This window comes from Oncorhynchus mykiss, chromosome 11 (genome assembly GCF_013265735.2).
Source record: "Oncorhynchus mykiss isolate Arlee chromosome 11, USDA_OmykA_1.1, whole genome shotgun sequence".
In the NCBI taxonomy this organism is placed as follows: domain Eukaryota; kingdom Metazoa; phylum Chordata; class Actinopteri; order Salmoniformes; family Salmonidae; genus Oncorhynchus; species Oncorhynchus mykiss.
The window spans coordinates 23,184,870-23,207,030 of record NC_048575.1 but is presented as its reverse complement, the minus strand read 5'-3'; the positions used below and the strand labels follow the sequence as shown (position 1 = coordinate 23,207,030).

Here is a 22,161-nt window from a genome sequence, read left to right as displayed (position 1 = left end):
CAAGGTATTTAGAATTTCAATGAAAACGTGTCAGTGTTTAGATCGTAAACACTAGAATATGTTTATTCACTGTAACAATTTTTAAACACATGAAGATGTTTATTCAGCACAAGGTGTTTAGGTTTTAAACACTAAATACTGGGGGTGTCGTTTTAACGCTGTAGGGTAAGGCTGTATTTGCATATTTCCCAGCATGCCTTTCGAGTGAATGTGATAGATTGTTAGTGATAGAAGGCCTTATGAAATGTATAATATGTGGTCATAAAGGGTTTACTTTTAATTGAAACGCATTCACGTAGACAATCACTTGTTGAAGGTTTCAGGAATAGAAGTTATTGAATGCAACAACCATGTCTTAGTTATTGTCTGGTTATCCTCAACATTGTGGTCTGAAAATCCTTGCTCATGGGCCACATGAGCAGTCGACTAACAACAACACCATATGATTAAAATTATTTCTTGAATTAAATGTCCTGTTCAATTGTGCTAAAATCAAATTTTATTGGTTGCACACACATACTGTATTTAGCAGATGTTATTGCGGGTGTAGCGAAATGCTTGTCTTCGCTCCAACAATGCAGTAATATTTAACAATACACAACAATACACATATCTAAAAGTAACAGAATGGAATTGAGAAATGTAGAAAGATTTGTCTGGAGTATAAATATGTATATGTTTTTTCCCCTCATCAATCTACACACAACACCCCCATAATGACAAAGTGAAAACAGGTTTTTAGAAATTGTTGCTAATTTATTAAATATAAAAAACGGAAATATTACATTTGGTCTCTCCAGAGATGTTCGATCAGGTTTAAGTCCGGGCTCTGGCTGGGATACTCGAGGACATTCAGAGACTTGTCCCGAAGCCACTCCTGTGTTGTCTTGGCTGTGTGCTTAGCGTTGTTGTCCTATTGGAAGGTGAACCTTCACCCCAGTCTGAGGTCCTGAGTGCTCTGTAGCAGGTTTTCATCAAGGATCTCTCTGTACTTTGCTCCGTTCATCTTTGCCTCGATCCTGACTAGTCTCCCCAGTCCCTGTCGCTGAAAAATATCCCACCACCATGCTTCACCGAAGGGATGGTGCCAGGTTTCCTCCAGACGTGACGCTTGGCATTCAGGCCAAAGAGTTCAATCTTGGTTTCGTCAGACCAGAGAATCTTGTTTCTCATGGTCTGAGAGTCTTTAGGTGCCTTTTGGCAAACTCCAAGTGGGCTGTCATGTGCCTTTTTACTGAAGAGTGGCTTCAGTCTGGCCACTTTACCATGAAGGTCTGATTGGTGGAGTGCTGCAGAGAGGGATGTCCTTCTGAAAGTTTCTCCCATCTCCACAGAGGAACTCTGGACCTCTGTCATAGTGACCATCGGGTTCTTGGTCACCTCTGACGAAGGCTCTTCTTCTCCACCAATTGCACAGTTTGGCCAGGTGGCCAGCCTAGGAAGAGTCTTGGTGGTTCCAAACATATCCCATTTAAGAATGATGTGCTCTTGGGGACCTTTTAATGCTGCAGAAATGTTTTGGTACCCTTCCCCAGATATATGCCCGACACAGTCCTGTCTCGGAGCTCTATGGACAATTCCTTTGACCTCATTAGGGTTGCACGTTTTGGGGAATATTCCGAGGTGGAAACTTTCCGTGGCAATTAACGGGAAGAAATGGGAATTAACGGAAATATATGCAAATTAAAATGAATAGCATTTAAATGTAATGTTTTTTGTATTGGATATATTTACCATATCATATGGAGACAGAAACATAAACATTTTACCTTATCATGAGTAGACATAATTGAAAATGATTTAATTACGAATTTAACTTTAATTAAATGAGTTGACTCTTCACATGGGATGATTTCACTGAACAGCAAAAGAAAGGGAATAATGAATGATCCATCGCATCTCCCAAAAATGTTTTCAACATACACATCTGTAAAATGATAGTCTAGAAACTTTCTCTCAGGCTTCCAAGTCTTCTCCTCGGACCTCCTCAATGTCCACCTCTTGAACATCAGACTCTGAGGCCTCATCTTCACTGTCACTTTCCAACCTTGTTGAGGATGGCCTGTTGGCAGCCTCAAATTTGTCCGCATGGCCACCAATTTTTCAAGCCTTATATTGGTCAGCCTGTTGCGTGCTTTGGTGTGTGTGTTCCCAAACAAGGACCACCTGTACTGACCTCGTCTTCTGGTTTCTAGTGGGGGGAACAGGCCGTGGCTGGGGTGGCTGAGGTTCTTGATTATTTTCTTGGCCTTCCTGTGACACTGGGTGCTGTAGATGTTGTGCACCCCCCTCTGGAGATCCCTGCAGTTGCGGACGGTTCAGTTGCCGTACCAGGTGGTGATATAGCCCAACAGGATGCTCTCCATGGTAAAAAGTTTGAGGGTTTTGGGGGGCCAAGCAAAATCTCTTCAGCGTCCTGAGGTTGAAGAGGCGCTGTTGCACCTTCTTCACCATGCTGTCTATGTGGGTGGACCATTTCAGATTGTCAGTCATGTGTACGCCGAGGAACTCAAAGCTTTCCACCTTCTTCACTGCGGCTCCGTTGATGGGGAATGGGGGCATGCTCCCTCTGCTGTCTCCTGAAATCCACAATAAGCTCCCTCATTTTGTTGAAATTGAGGGAGAGGTTATTTTCCTGGCACTACTCCAGGGCCCTTACCTCCTCCCTGTAGGCAGTCTCATCAGGCCTTCCACCATTGTGTCGTCTGCAAACGACATGGGTGAATAGGGAGTACAGACGGGGGCTGAGCACGCACCCCTGTAGGGCCCCTGTGTTGAGGATCAGCGTAGTGGATGTTTGTTGCCTACCTTCACCACCTGGGGACGGCCCATCAGGAAGTCTAGGACCCAGTTGCGAAGGGAGAGGTTCAGACCCCCAAACTTAATGATGAGCTTGGAGGGTTTAAAGCTGAGCTGTAGTCACTGAACATAATTCTTATATAGGTATTCTTCTTGTTCAGATGGGATAGGGCAGTGTGCAGTGCAATGTTGATTGCATCATCCGTGGATATATTGGGGCAGTATACAAATTGCAATGGGTTTAGTGTGTTGAGTAAGGTGGAGGTGATATGATCCTCAACTAGCCTCTCAAAGCACTTCGTGATGTCAGATAGTCATTTAGTTTAGTTACCTTCGCAGTTTTGGGTGCAGGAACAATGGTAGACATTTGAAGCAATTGGGGACAGGAGTAGGTATGGTGACAGACATTCCTAACACTGATCTGAATAAAAGGCATGTAAATGTCACATCAATTTCTGATGACTAAATGCACTCTAAAGAGGACGATGGGAAAGTTAACACTAATGTTTAAAATCGGAACACTTTGAAGATATAGGTGTTCTCCTCATTAGAAACTGACTGGAAAAAGCTGACTGTTTTAATTCTGCATTATAAGTCGCAGTGTTTAAGATGGGAGCACTTTTTATGTTTTAAACACAGACATTTAGGTTATAAACGTGTCACATGTTTCATGGTTTTATAGTGCACTGTTCAGCATGCATTAGACTATGAGCTTTCACGCTATGATCAGATGGCAGGAGAGCAGAAAGCAGTGTGTTGGGAGGAGACCATCTCAGTTAATCCCCTTAGCTTCATTAAAACCAGATAGAATAGGATTAGAGAGATGCATGTAAATGAACATAATTCCTGGAGAAATTGAAACAGCTCCGAGATAAATGTATCATCAGGGAGACACAAACATAATCAAAATAGAAATTAATTAATTTCCCTTTATGAAGAATTGCCTGTTTATTAACCAGAATTACAACTAATCGACAATGTACCAATTGGTTGTACCAATAGTTCAGATTATCGTGTGTGTGTTCTCTCTCTCTCTGTACATCCCTTTTCTTTATTTCTTTCTTACTTTCTTTTTCACTCTCTCTCTCTCCCTCTCTCCCTTTATCTTTCTCTCAAACACACACAAAGCTGAGAAGTCATTTCAGCCAGGCAAAGCTGCCCTCCTATTTTGCATTCAGCTGATTGTGATTCCTCCTCAAAGGACCCCCTACTGAGCGGAGCAGCACAATTTGATGAAATATTCAGGTTTCCTAAAAGCTAATAATGTAGGACATCAAAGATCAATGCGGGAGCCTTCATCTGCTACTGATCAGAGGGATGTAAGGCTGTCTGTGCGGTGGTGTCCTGGTCCTTAGGACTATGTGTGGTGTCTCTGTGCGCGCGTGTGAGGTAGACCGACTTCTGACATGTGCCTTCATTAGGCCTAGCTGAGAGAGGAGAGAAGGCCCCTTGCTCCCCTAACAAACAGGAATGCTATGAATACAACTACACAGGGACATGGCTTGCATATTAAATAAATAGGCCAACTTCTATTGTCACATTAAGTGTATACCAGAATCTCCACTTGTAGCAATATATACAGGGTAGTAATGCAGTAACTGCATAATAAGGTTGTACAAGCACAATAAGGACATGTAGCTGCGTAATAAGGTTGTACAAACACAATAAGAACATGTAGCTGCATAATAAGGTTGTACAAGCACAATAAGAACATGTAGCTGCATAATAAGGTTGTACAAGCACAATAAGAACATGTAGCTGCATAATAAGGTTGTACAAGCACAATAAGAACATGTAGCTGCATAATAAGGTTGTACAAGCACAATAAGAACATGTAGCTGCATAATAAGGTTGTACAAACACAATAAGAACATGTAGCTGTGTAATAAGGTTGTACAAGCACAATAAGAACATGTAGCTGCATAATAAGGTTGTACAAGCACAATAAGAACATGTAGCTGCATAATAAGGTTGTACAAACACAATAAGAACATGTAGCTGCGTAATAAGGTTGTACAAACACAATAAGAACATGTAGCTGCGTAATAAGGTTGTACAAACACAATAAGAACATGTAGCTGCATAATAAGGTTGTACAAACACAATAAGAACATGTAGCTGCATAATAAGGTTGTACAAACACAATAAGAACATGTAGCTGCATAATAAGGTTGTACAAACACAATAAGAACATGTAGCTGCATAATAAGGTTGTACAAGCACAATAAGAACATGTAGCTGCATAATAAGGTTGTACAAGCACAATAAGAACATGTAGCTGCATAATAAGGTTGTACAAACACAATAAGAACATGTAGCTGCGTAATAAGGTTGTACAAGCACAATAAGAACATGTAGCTGCGTAATAAGGTTGTACAAACACAATAAGAACATGTAGCTGCGTAATAAGGTTGTACAAACACAATAAGAACATGGCTAATTGCCAGTCACAGCATAGGCATATTCCATGGTTACTGCTCAGCTCACCTCTTGCTATAAATGTAATCAAATCTTATTGGTCACATACATGTGTTTAGCAGATGTAATTGCGGGTGTAGCGAAATGCTTGTGTTTCTAGCTCCAACAGTTCAGTAATATCTAACATGTGATATCTAACAATTTCACAACAATACACACAAATCTAACAAATCTCAGTAAAGGAATGGGATTAAGAATATATAAATATTTGGATGAGCAATATAATGGCACAACACAGTACATTTATTTCCTTTACAGTCGTGTCATATACTCCTATTCAGGTTATTACCGCTTGAACAACCTGGAACAAATACAATTGAGAAAGAATATAACCTCCTACATTTTGCCATTATTGACTTATATATCTGCTGTTGGTCAGTTGTACACTACAAATACATTCCATGATACTTATATTCGTTTTTGAATTTGACAATGGTACTGTGAACCGTTTGCTTAAGCAACTGTCCTTGTACTCAGATTCTGGTCTCTCAATGTCAATGAACAATATAGAGACTGCAGTGTAGTGTACAACCAACCAACAGCAGATATATAAGTCAATAATGGCAAAAATGTAGGAGGTTATATTCTTTCTCAATTGTATTTGTTCCTGGTTGTTCCATCGGTAATAGCCTGAATACGAGTATATGACACGACTTTAATTGCTTGAGTTAACAAGGTTAGCTCCACTCCACCACCTTTAAGGTGAAGCAAATCAGAGCTGGTATATTCACCGCCTATCCCCGTAAACCTTTCACCCAAAGGCTAGTGCTAGAGTATACATCTAGGCAATAACAGAAATATTGGAGTGGATATAAATTGTAAATCCTTAAATTATGTTTTTTCAGTGTGCTGAGTGACTTCATAGGGGTCGGGAGACCCCGCTCTTCAAAGAGCATATTTCCCCCAAAATGTCAGAGAGAATGAGGGAAGTGTAGGACTAATGGATTACGATACAATACATCCCAGCTTGTGAGAGAAGATAGATATCTCATCACCTGTATTGCTGCCTGCCGGTGATAACAGAAAGAGCGATGTTCAAGCTACATATTGTGTGGGCGGCAGATATTCTAGCGGTTAGGAGCGTTGGGCCAGTAACCAAAAGGTTGCTGGTTCAAACCCCCCGAGCCGATTAGTTGAAAAATCTGTCTGCTAAATTAATAAAATGTTAAATGTGTGAGGGATATAAATCTGTCTGCTAAATTAATAAAATGTTAAATGTGCGAGGGATATACAGCCAAGCAGTTCTACAATGTTGATTCTTACTGAACTATACCTCATTGATTTGTAGAGGGTCCGCAATCCAAAAATATATATATTTTTAATGCCATTTAGTATTTATTAATTTATAGACAACACGTGCAAAAACAAAAATGTCAGCTTTTAGGCCACTGTCAGTGTGAATTTTAAGTGTGTATAATAAAACACATATAGTCCTCCAGTCGTTAATGGTGACACAGTGGCACACATGCAGTAGTGTATTTAACTAGTAGTCCCTATGCCTTTAAAGGTTAAAGGTTGATTCTCTCTAGTCTATGCCCACACTGAACAGAACACGGGCTCTTTTTCACTGTTTACTGGGGTTGTTCCGCATTCCACAAGAGAGTCCACCTGTTAGCTGTGTTCATAGTGCCTTTCATTCATTCCATTCTAACCCCTTACTGGTAACCCTAGTAGCACACAGGAGTCCGGGCAAGGTAAACCACCTCCACATCCTCCCTCAAGCTCCCGTGTCCCCTGGGATAGTGGGGTAGAACGGAGGGAAGAGGGACAGCGGGTTTGTGTGGGTGTGCCTTTACTGAAAAAACACATGAATTTCATGTGATAACATGTTTATTTATTTATTTATTTATTTATTTCACCTTTATTTAACCAGGTAGGCAAGTTGAGAACAAGTTCTCATTTACTATTGCGATCTGGCCAAGATAAAGCAAAGCAGTTCGACACATACAACGACACAGAGTTACACATGGAGTAAAACAAACATACAGTCAATAATACAGTATAAACAAGTCTATATACGATGTGAGCAAATGAGGTGAGATAAGGGAGGTAAAGGCAAAAAGGCCATGGTGGCAAAGTAAATACAATATAGCAAGTAAAACACTGGAATGGTAGATTTGCAATGGGAGAATGTGCAAAGTAGAAATAAAAATAATGGGGTGCAAAGGAGCAAAATAAATTAATTAATTAAATACAGTAGGGAAAGAGGTAGTTGTTTGGGCTAAATTATAGGTGGGCTATGTACAGGTGCAGTAATCTGTGAGCTGCTCTGACAGTTGGTGCTTAAAGCTAGTGAGGGAGATAAGTGTTTCCAGTTTCAGAGATTGTGATCGCATGTAAAAGCAACATGTGATAACATGAAACTACACATGTGGAAACATGATCTCGTGTGAAATAAACTCAGCAAAAAAAAAGAAACAGACCTTTTTCAGGACCCTATCTTTCTAAGATAATTCGTAAACATCCAAATAACTTCACAGATCTTCATCGTAAAGGGTTTAAACACTGTTTCCCATGCTTGTTCAATGAACCATAAACAATGAATGAACATGCACCTGTGGAACGGTCGTTAAGACACTAACAGCTTACAGACGGTAGGCAATTAAGGTCACAGTTATGAAAACTTAGAACACTAAAGAGGCCTTTCTACTGACTCTGAAAAACACCAAAAGAAAGATGCCCAGGGTCCCTGCTCATCTGTGTGAACGTGCCATAGGCATGCTGCAAGGAGGCATGAGGACTGCAGATGTGGCATTAACGGCAGTCACTGCGACTCATCGAAGCATATCACAGCATACCGCAGGCTATGCTGCAGTATGATGCAACTTTTAAATGAGGAACCACTATGTGTGTGTGGGTGTGTGTGGCACAGGGTCTCGTAAGGTCAATGTGAAGGTCAGAGTATGCCTCCACATACACTTGAATTGCAGAGATGCTGTATATTCACATGATACACTCCCACACACACACACACACTTTCTCTGATCAGTGTAAAGGGAAAAACTGTCGGTCATGGGAGGAGGAGAGGGCAATATCATGCGGTGTCCCTACGCTGAAGGATGGCTGTCGTTGCCTTAAATGAAAGAGTGTGACTCTGAATCTGTGTATGTACTGCCGCCCATCGCTCATCTCCTTCCCTTTGATTTGCTCTTATTGTACTCCTTTCCTCTGCCTCTGCCTGCTAGCGTACGGCTGTACTGGGCTATGAGTGATGAACTAGCCAGTGAGCACTATGCTGTGGATGCAGCCCGGGCCTTGTTGAATAGCTATATGAATTTCAATTGCAGTTCAAGAAAACACAGAGACCTTGGGTGTACTTTGAACGACCCTTGTCAATGCACCATCGTCGGGAGATGATGGGTATTTCTTTACTTGATTTCTTTCATTGTTGGAAACCTGGAAATCAAGGATGAAACATTGGAGAAATTGAGAAATGTCCCTATTCAGGCTTCTCATTTTCAAACAATGACCGAATAGAATGACATTTGTATCATTTAAGAATAGGGCATATATATATATATATATATATATATATATATATATATTTTTTTTTTCCCTCTTACGATATTGAGACCATATTTGTTTTTGCTGCCATTTTTCAATTGATTAAATTCCTGTATCCATCCCCGTGGGGCATATTTGGATGGTATTTGAAAGGCCTTCTCAGCCGTGTGGTCATAACCATTATCTTGTCAAACGACTCTCTAAGATGAAAATCGTTGTCTTGTCTTTAGCTCTGTATTTCATTAAAACCCACTGTCTTTATATTTAGAAGTTTCATTTTCCATCTGGGTGTTATTGCCTCACTCCCATTTCACCCTCTGGTATGTGGGCACTTAGGAAACTTAAAACAAAATATTTGCACACACTTCATGCCACACTCCCTCTGCAATCATTCTTAGGTCTGTAATGACATTCTTGCAAAGTGTGGGAGCTAGAAAAATATCCTAATCTTAAAGTTAAGCAACGTAAAAAGTGAACTGTTAGAGTATGGGTCTAAATATATATATATATATTTTGAAAATGTACAATTTTCTTTATGCTGTGCTCCACTGCCATGCCATGGTTCTGTCCTACGCACAGGGCACTATCACCACTAAGGAATCACAATCATCCACAGGAGGATGCTGAGGGGAGGACGGCTCATAATAATGTCTGGAACGATGCAAATGGAATGGCGTCAAACACCTGGAAACTATGTACAATGTATTTGATATCATTCCACTGATTCCGCTCCAGCCATTATCAGAAGCTCGTCCTCCCCAATAATGTGCCACCAACCTCCTGTGCTATAATCACTAAGGAATTATCATGGCCCACACACATCCACACAGTTGTGAAGAGGGCACATCTGCACCTCTTCCCCATCAGGAGGCTGAAAAGATTTGGCATGGGCCCTCAGATCCTCAAAATGTTCTACATTGTTCTATTGACTGGCTGCATCATCACTTGGTACAGCAACTGCAAGGCATCCGACCACAAGGCGCTACAGAGGGGGGTGAGTACGGCCCAGTACATCACTAGGGCCGAGCTCCCTGCCATGCAGGACCACTACGCCAGACGGGGTTAGAGGAAGGCCCAAAAACTTGTCAAAGACTCCAGCCACCCAAGCAATATCAGTGCACCAAGTCTGGAACCAACAGGACCCTCAACAGCTTCTATCCCCAAGCCATAAAGCTGTGAAACAAGACTGCTAAATAGCTAATTAAATGGCTAAACGGACTACCTGCATTTACCTATTTTTGCACTAACTCTCTTGCACTGACTTTATGCACACACACTGGACCAATGTTCCCTCAATTTTTTGGGGGCACTGAGCAAATCTGGGGTCTTTTGAGTGGAAGTTTTGTGAGAATTTTGTACGACTGGCGCATGTTTACAATGAACACTGAGGCTGTGCCCTTACAGTTTTAGACAGTAGCCAATAGGCTATTGTGGCTATTTGATCATAATGTAGGCCTACCAACAAAACCAATAGAGCGAATCCCAGAACATTTTCACATGGAAATAGCTTTTGATTTCTATAGTATAGCCTACAGTAGCCCATATGTGGTGTTCAATGCAGGACTATTGCATGAAACTTTGAAAAACGTTTTTACATTATGAAGGGTTTGACATGAATTTGTGATTTTTTTTTTACTTGGTCTGTAACACCATGGGTAAAATAGGTGACTGTACATTGCATTGTGTTGTATGATGCAATAAATCACGTTACAAAATAAAAAAATATTATTACCATACAGATAATTAGACAATGTAGGCTAATCCTCTGCCTATTGGTTTATTTGCATATTCAAGCCGGTCTCAAAATACAACACTGGCCCTTTAATTAAGACCAAAGCTTTTTACCTGACTGGCTTTTCAGACATCTTGAAATATAGCCTACAGGTGTTGTGCTCTTGTAGGAAGCAGAAACTCCACATTGCTGACCTATACTTATCTATAAATGGGCTAATAACTCGCTAACTAGCAAAGAATATCAACACATGTGCACATGCTCGGCTCTGATCTGATCTGGAAAAAAACTCGTTCACTCGCGGGTTATTGAAATACCGCTCGTGGGCTACCCCTGTCAAATATTGCGCTGTGGCTCTGGCTTTGCCTACAATAAAATCACAGACTCAATCTTGTAAAGTTAGATTTGTTTTGGTTTGTTGCATTGAACATTGGTTATTTAATGTTGATTCGATCACAGAAAAAACGTTGAATAATATAGTGCAAACTAATTGGGTGAACTCAGTGAAGTTCAATCTCTTGCGTTTCTGTGCAGTCCTGGAGTAGGTGCGCGGCTGTGCACGCGCGCAGTTTAGAGGGAGCATTGCGCTGGACTCTACCCACACACTCACACTTACTTACACTGACATCCCAACACACACATACACACCCACTAAATACGCCCACACACATCACAGGCACACATGCATACTGATTACAAACACACACACACACACACACATTCACACTCACCACATACACTGCAGCTACTGCCTATCTATCCTGTTGCCTAGTCCAATTACCCCTACCTATACAGTATGTACATAGCTACCTCAATTACCTCCATGCTACTGTTACTTGTTATTCATTTTTCACTGTGTATTTATTCCTCATGTCACTTCCTCATGTTCCTCATGTCACATTTAATTGTACTTATTATTTTTTATCTTAAACTCTGCATTGTTGGAAAGGACCTGTAAGTAAGCATTTCACTGTTTGTCTACACATGTTGTTTTACAAAGCATATGACAAATACAATTGAATTCCTACTGTCTCTCTCTGCCTGTGATCTGACCTAGGGTCCGGCGTTAGTAGACTGCCCACTGTGTTCAGTGGCTGTAGCTCTCATAACGCTGATCAGGTGTCAGGGCTATTGGACTAATTGTGGGATATTTACTGACCACATAGTCTGTGTGGTGTGGAGCTCACATCATCAAATCACTTACTGCTCTCTGCTGTCCTCTGCAGTTGGCAACTATTATCATCATTGGAGTCTAAATGATATTAAGAGTCTTTTCCTTCACAAAGAAATATGTGTCGAAGATAGTGTGTTGGTGAGAGAAGCAAGATTTGAATTATTTGATTTTGTTGAATGGTGACTTGCTTGATGATTGTGTGACTTGGTTGTTTTAGTGTTTTCTGTTTTATTCTCACAAACACAAAGCATTACTGGGGCGGCAGGTAGCCTAGTGGTTAGAGTGTTGGGCCAGTAACCGAAAGGTTGCTGGATCAAATCCCTGAGCTGTCAAGGTAAAAATCTGTCGTTCTGCCCCTGAACAAGGCAGTTTCTATCTAGGCTGACATTGTTCTTAACTGTCTTTCTTGCCTAGTTAAAAAAAAATCCCAAAATTATTATTGTTTAATTTGGATAATGAATGTACTTTTTAAATTGTTTATTTTAATTGTTGATTTGAATATTAAGTATATTTCTCTCATTCCCCCACCACCACTCCCCCGCCCCCGATAAAAAGCTAGACATTTAATTGCATGAACACTTTGACAGTTAAAGCAATTAAGGTGACAGGTGAGTGTGTTAAAAGCAGGATGTTCATTATAACCCCATACCTGTCTGTCCTGACAGCTCCTTAAATGCCTGCTGCTCCCACCCCTACCACGGCTCCACCGTGGCTCCTTTCATTTCATTTAACTCCCAGTTTCCACCATTTAGGGGGGAAAATGTGTCAATGGAACCCACGTCGGTTTGCCATTCTGTGTCAGGAAGTGCAAACAATGCCCTAAGCTTCACAGTTCTTTGCATTCAGGTCAGCGGAATATGACTGCTGTGTCTTTCACTGAACGATTAATGGGGTTGAATTGTAGATATCCCGGTGAATTACATTACCTTGAAAACACAAGGTTTTCTACGTGATCTGTTTGCGCAAGATTCTGTTGTTTATCTTGATTGGGCGATGTTTGTAGATTTGGGTGAACGTCAGTTTAACAATTTAATGATAGTTATTGCTGACTAATAATAGGAAGGGCAAATGTAAATATTTTTTTTAACATGATGGCATAATTCTCCTTCTCACTCCCTCTCTTCTCTCTCTCCATACACCACATTTCCTGCCACTCTTGATGGAGGTGACATAACAGAAGTGGGGGGTGAAGAGCAGGCCTACATTCCTCCCTCCCTCCCTGTGTTATGCATTGTGGGGGTATTGTGTACAGCTGTTGTATATCCCCTGGCTGATCTGAGGCAGACCTCAGCAGGACAGCATTGACAGCTGTGACGGCTCGGCTGGTAACCGTTGGTACCCTGTGTGCGTGGCATAACCTTGCCTCACCTGGGTCTGGTTCTGATATGTACTGAGAGAGCAACAGACAGAGAGAGAGAGAGAGACAGACAGAGAATATGGGCTGCAGGTCTAGTTTCATTGTGTCCGGATCCAGTCATAACTACAGCAGCTAATAACAATAATTATGTACACAGCATATGTTAATATCTACTATACTAATGTTATACTGTACTGATACTTGTACTGAACTGTAAAAGAAGGCAGCGTTACTATAACTGCTGTCCCTGGTGCTGATAGTGTGGCCTTGAATATGATTATGAGCCTCCGATTATCTTGTGACTTTTCAAATGGTTTTATCGAATACTTTAAACCATGGTTTTCTAAGGCTATAGGCAGTGCCTACAGTCAGTTGCAATATGTCAGATTTCACATAATATTACCAGGAGCTGCAGTTCGGTTCTGTGTAGTTTGTCAAAGGCTTCTATTGTCCACCTAATTGTCAGTTGACATTTCTCTTCCTGATTGTTATAGACATCAAATCAGTGGCGTGATAAGACTGGAAGGTATTATTTTCCGTATTACCACCTCATCATGAATATGAATGCAAACGACTAATTTCACAAAGATAACGGTGAACAGCTCTGTGTGTAGTGACAAAATAATTCTTTGAGGGAAAAGCAATCATTTAAATTGCAAACCCCTTAGAGGTGTGTGGAGCTTTATTGAATTGCACATTTCTGTTGCTAGCTAATAATAATAGAAACAATGAATTAGGAGATTAGGTACCTGGCGCATATTGACGATTCATAACGTGCAGGAATCCACTCATCATACAGAGCATTCAAAGCACTGATTTATTAGGAGAAGAACAAGAAAAGAAACAACACAAAGCTAATCAGGCCACGTTTTAAGAGGGAGAGATGGGTCTATGTTGTGGTGACTGTGTTCTAGAGAGTGTAACGCAGGTGCTGCCTGCTGTACCTCCTAGATAGAGGAGAGAGAAAAAGTCCTCCTTAGAGAAGCTGTGTGGTGTGTAGCTCTGTGTGCCCCAGTGTATTGCTGTGACCTAGAGCGATTCTTGAACAAATAAGATTGCCTTTGTGTGTGCATTATTTTCTGTTGACATTTGCTAAGCGCTAGCCAGGGCTGCTGCTGGCCGGGGGAGATAGATAGAGGAGGGTCTATAATGTGTCTGTATCGGCCCAGGCTCTTTTAATGTTACCTTGAGAAGAGAGGATAAGAGGAGGTGTGTGTATGTGTATGTGTATGTATAATATATATATATATATATATATATATATATATATATATATATATATATATATATATATATATATATATATATATATATATATATATATATATATATATATATATATATATATAGAGAGAGAATATATATATATATAGATAGAGTGTTACTTGGACTTTTTCTTGTCTTTTTTTTCACACCAACAATAATCTTTCAGAGTGTACTGAAGGTGCCCTCCCTCCCACAGATTTTCATTTATGTATCTGTTAGATCTCATCTTTATTAATGCCTCGATGCAATTTCACCTGGAGTGAAAACACAAAAGCTATAATGTATTTTTTTTTACAGGAAATGTATGCTATATTAATATTTGAGAGGGTTGCACATTCAAATAGGTCAGAAATGTGAGTATTATGTATTCTGCATTGTTTTGACGTGTGTATGTTTGTCGATGCCAAACCCACCCCTGGTGTGTGTGACCAAAGATTTATATTTTCATGTTATCTGGCCTGGAGTTTGATAAACACCATTGGCACTTGTTTTGGAACTGGTGCTATGAAAATAGAGCTCTTTGGCCACGCAGACCAGGGGTGGGTTTGGCGTTGAAAAACAGAAGCATATTCATAAAAGTACCTCATACCTAATTATAGTGGTGGATCTTTGATGTTACGGGGCTATTTTGCTTTCACTGGTCCTGGGGCCCTTGTCAAGGTCAATGGCATCATGAACATTACTAAGTACCAGGACATTTTCTCCAAAAACCTGGTTACGTCTGCCAGGAGAATGGCACTTGGCTGCAAGTGGCTCTTCCAGCAAGACAATAACCCCAAGATCCACAAATAAATTGTTAATTGTCCACAAAATCTACATCCGGACTTGAACCCCATTGAAAACATGGTTTGAATTGAATCTGTATGGAGGAATGGTCAAAGATCCCTCACAATGTGTTCTTCAATCTCCTAAAATACAGAAAAATGCTCCTTTTCGTTATCCTCGCAAGGGTAAGGTTCTTGAGTATTGAAAACAGGGGTGGCAATCATTTTTACCCCTATCTTTTCTTATTTAACTTTTTAACTTGTCAAACACAATCTCTTTCTCTGAGTAATTGTATTGGTATAAATTAACACAATTCACACAAAAAAAATGCATACAATACAGCTCAGTATTTGTATTATTTATTTTACACAGTCTTTTTTGCTCATCTTTATCAAGGGTGACAATAATTATGGACCCCACTGTATATATTTTTGTGTGGATGCGTGCCTCTGTGTGTCTCTCCGAGATCCCTCAGTAGCCCGTCCTCCAGTGTTAATCATTGACCTTCAGATTACAACATGATTCAAGCTCATTTCTCTAGAGTCTTTCAGCTCTTTGCATTTTGTGTATGTATGTCCTTCCCTCTGCCCCATTCGGCCCCATTCATTGTGCTTCGTCTCCAGTTATTCTTTGGGCTGAGATACACTGCCGCAATATCCATTATGCTATGGGCTAAAGCATAATTTATTGTCAAATGAAAAAATGGGTCAACAGTGATGTCAGTTGATGATCAACCACCCAGGTTTAATAAAACATCTTGCTGTGCTGCGTCTGTGTGAGTGTATGTGTGCACGTTGCGAGTGTGCATGCACTGCGTGTGTGTGTGTGATTTCAGGGCCGTGGCGGCCGTCTACCTGGCTACAGCCCCTCTATAATTGCCCTGCTGTCAGGGTGATAAGTGGTATTAATGGCGGACTGGTGCACTCTGCTCTGCACTGAGCTCAGGGAATTGCAAGTTGGGATTATTATAGGTGTCTAGCTGGAGTGGAGAGGGGGGTTCTCTCTCTTCTCTCTCCTCTCTCTCTCTTCTTCATCTCACTCTTTTTTTCTCTTTTCTGACTTTCAAATGTTTTTTTTTTCTCTTTTTTCTTCCTATTTTTTATTTTATATCTTTCTCTAACTCTTATTATTATTATTATTATAGTTTCAACCACTCTGTTTTCAACCTTTCTCTCTCTCTCTTTCTTTCTTTCCTTCTCGCTTTCTTTCTCTCTCTTTCTTTCTTTCTTTCTTTCTTTCTTTCTTTCTCTCTTTCTCTCGTTCTCTTTCTCTCGTTCTCTCTCTTTCTCTCTTTCTCTCTCTTTCTTTCTTTCTTTTTCTCTTTCTCTCTTTTTCTCTTTCTTTCTCTCTTTTTCTCTTTCTTTCTCTCTTTTTATCTTTCTTTCTCTCTTTTTCTCTTTCTTTCTCTTTTTCTCTTTCTTTCTCTTTCTCTCTCTCTTTCTCTATTTTTCTCTTTCTCTCTCTTCTCTCTTTCTCTTCTTTCTTTCTTTCTCTCTCTTTCTCTCTTTCTTTCTCTCTCTCTCTCTCTTTCTCTTTCTTTCTTTCTCTCTCTTTCTCTCTCACTTTTTCTCTGTCTCTTTCTTTCTCTTTCTTTCTCTCTTTCTCTCTTTCTTTCTCTCTTTCTTTCTTTCTCTCTCTCTTTTTCTCTCTCTTTCTCTCTCTTTTTCTCTCTCCGTCTTTCTTTCTTTCTGCCTAATCATCTTGAGAAAAAAAATGGAAGACTCCCTTCATTCTTTCATTACTCACACATTTAACAGCTCACTAACATCAACTTTTTTCTCATCCTGTTTTGTAGGTGCCTGAAATGTGCAGATGCCCCATGTCAGAAAAGTTGCCCTACCAACCTGGACATCAAGTCATTCATTACCAGTATTGCCAACAGGGTAAACGTTCACTTCCTTTCTATTCTAAATGACACAAATTATTAATATGAAAGCTTTGATATGCCAAATTGTTAATCAATTTATTAGTGTCTTATCATTACTATTTTTACTAAAACATCTGTAATATCACTTAGAAAATCGAAATATAATACAAAAAGACTGTGATTGGTGTAGACATGGGCTTGGTATTTGATTGGTTGAGATATGGGCTTGGGATAATTACATCCCCCAGCCCAGTAACAGCCAGCTGTATTCAGAGAGAGAGAGAGAGAGAGAGCCCCAGACCTGAGCTCTGAGCTCAGAGAGGAACAGCTCTAATTGATATCTTCTGCCAGGGTAAAAGCAGTACATGGTATAAATATAGCCCTATATGTTGCCTCCATCCATATGATCAAGGCCAGACACACAGCCTCACACTGGCATGCCGAATTGCTATTTAATGATGCTCTGTAAACAAACCTGCATCATATATGCTGTGTCTGATAAGAATAGTTGTTTACAGTGAAGTTATAGGACGTTGTGAATGGGAGAAACCTTATAAAACAGATCAAATCAGTCATTTCAGTGTCCTTGTAGATGAAAGTGGTGAAATAAACGGTTAGGCTATCTCAGTGTTGTTATAGAGGGAAACAAATATGAAAGGGTTTTTAATCTAGGAGGACTCCTGTCATTTCATTATCTAATGTATGCCTTAGACAAGCTAATATTATATGTGTGGGCAACATTATTTGCATGGCATAATAGGTACATACTACTATTTTTACATTTCTGTTATTGTTTCTTGTTGGAAAACCCAAACGACCGGAGGGATTTGAACCAATATTGTCTCTCCTTGCCTATAGCTACTTTTACTTCTATGACTGTTAATTTTTGATGGTAGGGAACCTTATATGGATATTGAGGCTTTTACATTTGACTTAAGCAGGGAACTCTTTATCATTCAGTTATGGAATAATTTGATTGATATAATATTTGACAAATAAAGGTGATTATTAGGTTTACACAGGAAGTAAATATTTTATTGAATATTTACTGCAATACAACAGTGTCCTTGATTTTGATTGGCTCCACATTTCCCTAATAAAATAACTTTATAATGGAGTTATGCTCTCTTTAATTACATTTATTGTAGGGTTTCCTATATTATCCTTGCCAGTGAAAATTAAATAAATTATATAGTGTTATAGAACTGTTATGAGTTATATCAAGTCTGTTGCCATTTTAAATGAGAATTATTCTTAAACTTCTGTTATTTAGTTTTTAAATACTATTATTCTTCAGTTTCTATATAAACTACAATATACAGTACCAGTCAAATGTTTGAACACACCTACTCATTTAAGGGTTTTTATTTTATTTTTACAATTACTATTTTCTACAATGTAGAATAATAGTGAAGACATCAACTATTAAACTACACATATGTAGTAACCAAAAAAGTGTTAAACAAGTCAAAATATATTTTAGATTTTAGATTCTTCAAAGTAGCCTTTTGCCTTGATGACAGCTTTGCACACTCTTGGCATTCTCTCAACCAGCTTCACCTGGAATGCTTTTTAAACAGTTTTGAAGTAGTTCCCCCATATGCTGAGCACCTGTTGCCTGCTTTTCCATCACTCTACAGTCCAACTCATCCCAAACCATCTCAATTGGGTTGAGGTCAGGTGACTGTAGTGGCCAGGTAATCTGACACAGCACTCCACCACTCTCCTTCTTGGTCAAATAGCCATAATACAGCCTGGAGGTGTGTTGGGTCATTGTCTTGAAAAGCAAATGATAGTCCCACTAAGCGCAAACCAGATGGGATGGTGTGTCGCTGCAGAATGCTGTGGTAGCGTTGCTGGTTACGTGTCTACTTACCACCACAAACCGATGCTGGCGTTATGATTGCACTCAACGAGCTGTATAAGGCCATAAGCAAACAAGAAAATGCTCATCTAGAAGCGGCGCTCCTAGTGGCCGGGGACTTTAATGCACGCAAACTTAAATCCGGTTTACCTCATTAAAACTCTAGACCACCTTTACTCCACACACAGAGACGCTCCCGTGTGGTGCAGCAGTCTAAGGCACTGCATCTCAGTGCAAGAGGCATCACTACAGTCCCTGGTTCGAATTCAGGCTGAATCACATCTGGCCATGATTGGGAGTCCCATAGGACGGTGCACAATTGGCCCAGCATCGTCCGGGTTTGGCTTGGGTAGGCCGTCATTGTAAATAAGAATTAGTTATTACTGATTTGTCTAGTTAAATAAAGGTTAAAATGAAAATACAAAGCTCTCCCTAACCCTCCATTTGACAAAACTGACCATAATTCTATCCTCCTGATTCCTGCCTACAAGCATAAACTAAAGCAGAAATTACCAGTGACTCGCTCAATACGGAAGTGGTCAGATGACGCGGACGCTTCGCTACAGGACTGTTTTGCTTGCGCAGACCAGAATAATAGTTCCGGGATTCATCCAATAACTTTGAGGAGTATACCACCTCAGTCACCGTCTTTATCAATGAGTGCATCGACGATGTCATCTCCACAGTGACCGTACATACATATCCCAACCAAAAGCCATGGATTACAGGCAACATCTGCACCGAGCTAAAGGCTAGAGCTGCCGCTTTCAAGGAGCGTGACACTAATCCGGACGCTTATACAAACCATCAAACAAACAAAGCGTCAATACAGGACTAAGATTGAATCGTACTACACTGGCTCTGATGCTCGTCGGATGTGGCAGGGCTTGCAAACTATTACGGACTAGAAAGGGAAACCCAGCCGCGAGCTGCCCAGTGACGCGAGCCTACCAGACTACCTAAATACATTTTATGCTCGCTTCTAGGCAAGCAAAACTGAAGCATGCATGAGAGCACCAGCTGTTCCGGAAGACTGTGTGATAACGCTCTCGTTAGCCGATGTGAGCAAGACCTTTAAACAGGTCAACATTCACAAAGCCGAGGGGCCAGACGGATTACCAGGACGTGTACTCAAAGCATACGCGGACCAACTGGCAAGTGTCTTCACTGACATTTACAACCTCTCCCTGACCGAGTCTGTAATACCTACATGTTTCAAGCAGACCACCATAGTCCCTGTGCCCAAGGAAGTGAAGGTAACCTGCCTAAGTGCTTTGAAAGGCTGGTAATGGCTCACATCAACACCATCATCCTGGAAAACCTAGACCCACTCCAATTTGCATACCACCCCAACAGATCCACAGATGATGCAATCTCAATCGCACTCCACACTACCCTTTCCCACCTAGACAAAAGGAACACCTATGTGGGAATTATGTTAATTGACTACAGCTCAGTGTTCAATACCATAGTGCCCACAAAGCTCATCACTAAGGTAAGGACTCTGGGACTAAACACCTCCCTCTGCAACTGGGTCCTTGACTACTTGACGGGCTGCCCCATAGGTGGTAAGGGTAGGCAACAACACATCTGCCAAGCTGATCCTCAACACGGGGGCCCCTCAGGGTGCGTGCTTAGTCCCCTCCTGTACTCCCTGTTCACCCACGACTGCATGGCCAAGCACAACTCCAACACCATCATTAAGTTTGCTGACAGCATATCGGGAGGAGGTCAGAGACCTGGCAGTGTGGCGCAAGGACAACAACCTCTCTCTCAACGTGAGCAAGACAAAGGAGTTGATCATGGACTATAGGAAAATGAGGGATGAACAGGTCCCCATTCACATCCTCGGGGCTGTAGTGGTGCAGGTCGAGAGTTTCAAGCTCCTTTGTGTCCACATCACCAACAAACTATCATGGTCCAAACATACAAAGACAGTCGTGAAGAGGGCACGTCAACACCTTTTCCCCCTCATGAGACTTAAAGATTTGGAATGGGTCCCCAGATCCTCAAAAAAGTTCTACAGCTGCACCATCGAGAGCATCTTGACTGGTTGCATCACCGCCTGGTATGGCAAGTGCTCGGCATCTGACCGTAAGGTGCTCCATATGGCAGTGCGTACGGCCCAGTACTTCACTGGGCCCAAGCTTCCTGCCATCCAGGACCTACAGTTGAAGTTGGAAGTTTACATACACTTACGTTGAAGTCATTAAAGTGGTTTTTCAACCACTCCACAAACTTCTTGTTAACAAACTATAATTTTGGCAAGTCTGTTAGGACATCTACGTTGTGCGTGACACAAGTAATTTTTCCAACAATTGTTTACAGACAGATTATTTCACTTCATTATTCACTGTATCACAATTCCAGTGGGTCAGAAGTTTACATACACTAAGTTGACTGTGCCTTTAAACAGCTTGGAAAATTACAGAAAATTATGTCATGGCTTTAGAAGCTTCTGATAGGCAAATTGACATCATTTGAGTCAATTGGAGGTGTACCTGTGGTTGTATTTCAAGGCCTACCTTCAAACTCAGTGCCTCTTTGCTTGACATCATGGGAAAATCTAAAGAAACCAGCCAAGACCTCAGGGAAAAAAATTCTAAACGCCTGAAGGTACCACGTTCATCTGTACAAACAATAGTACGCAAGTATAAACATCATGGTACCACGCAGCCATCATACCGCTCAGGAAGGAGACACATTCTGTCTCCTAGAGATGAACGTACTTTAGTGTGAAAAGTGCGAATCAATCCCAGAACAACAGCAAAGGACCTTGTGATGATGCTGGATGAAACAGGTACAAAAGTATCTATATCCACAGTAAAACGAGTCCTATATCGACATAACCTGAAAGGCCGCTCAGCAAGGAAGAAGCCACATCTCCAAAACTGCCATAAAAAAAGCCAAACTTCGGTTTGCAACTGCACATGGGGACAGAGATTTGTACTTTTTGGCTCTCTTCGATGTCGGCTCTTCCTATCATTGTGAAGGTGTATGTAAACTTCCGACTTATGTCCCCCAAGTCATAGTCTGTTCTCTCTGCTACCGCACGGATGGTTCAAAAGCCTCCTTAACAGCTTCTACCCCCAAGCCATAAGACTGCTGAACAATTAATCATCATTGACACCCCCCACGCTTTGTTTTTACACTGCTGCTACTCGCTGTTTATTCTCTATGCATAGTCACTTTACCCCTACCTACATGTACAAATGACCTTGACTAACCTTCACATTGACTCGGTACCAGTACCCACTGTATTCTTATGTCATTTTCTTGTAACTTTTTTATTTGATAGTTTCTTAACTTCATTTTTTTCGAACTACATTGTTTGTTAAGGGCTTGTAAGTAAGCA

At 40.8% G+C, this 22,161-nt stretch overlaps 1 protein-coding gene across 2 annotated transcripts in view; it reads left to right on the top strand.

Moving 5' to 3' along the window:
* LOC110535495 (dihydropyrimidine dehydrogenase [NADP(+)]) overlaps positions 1–22,161 on the top strand; it is a 217,402-nt gene that overhangs the window by 39,197 nt on the left and 156,044 nt on the right. For both annotated transcript variants that reach the window (XM_036935201.1, XM_036935202.1), the window contains one exon: positions 16,871–16,958. In XM_036935201.1, coding sequence (XP_036791096.1) covers positions 16,871–16,958 — 88 coding nt within the window. The remainder of the gene's footprint in view (positions 1–16,870; positions 16,959–22,161) is intronic.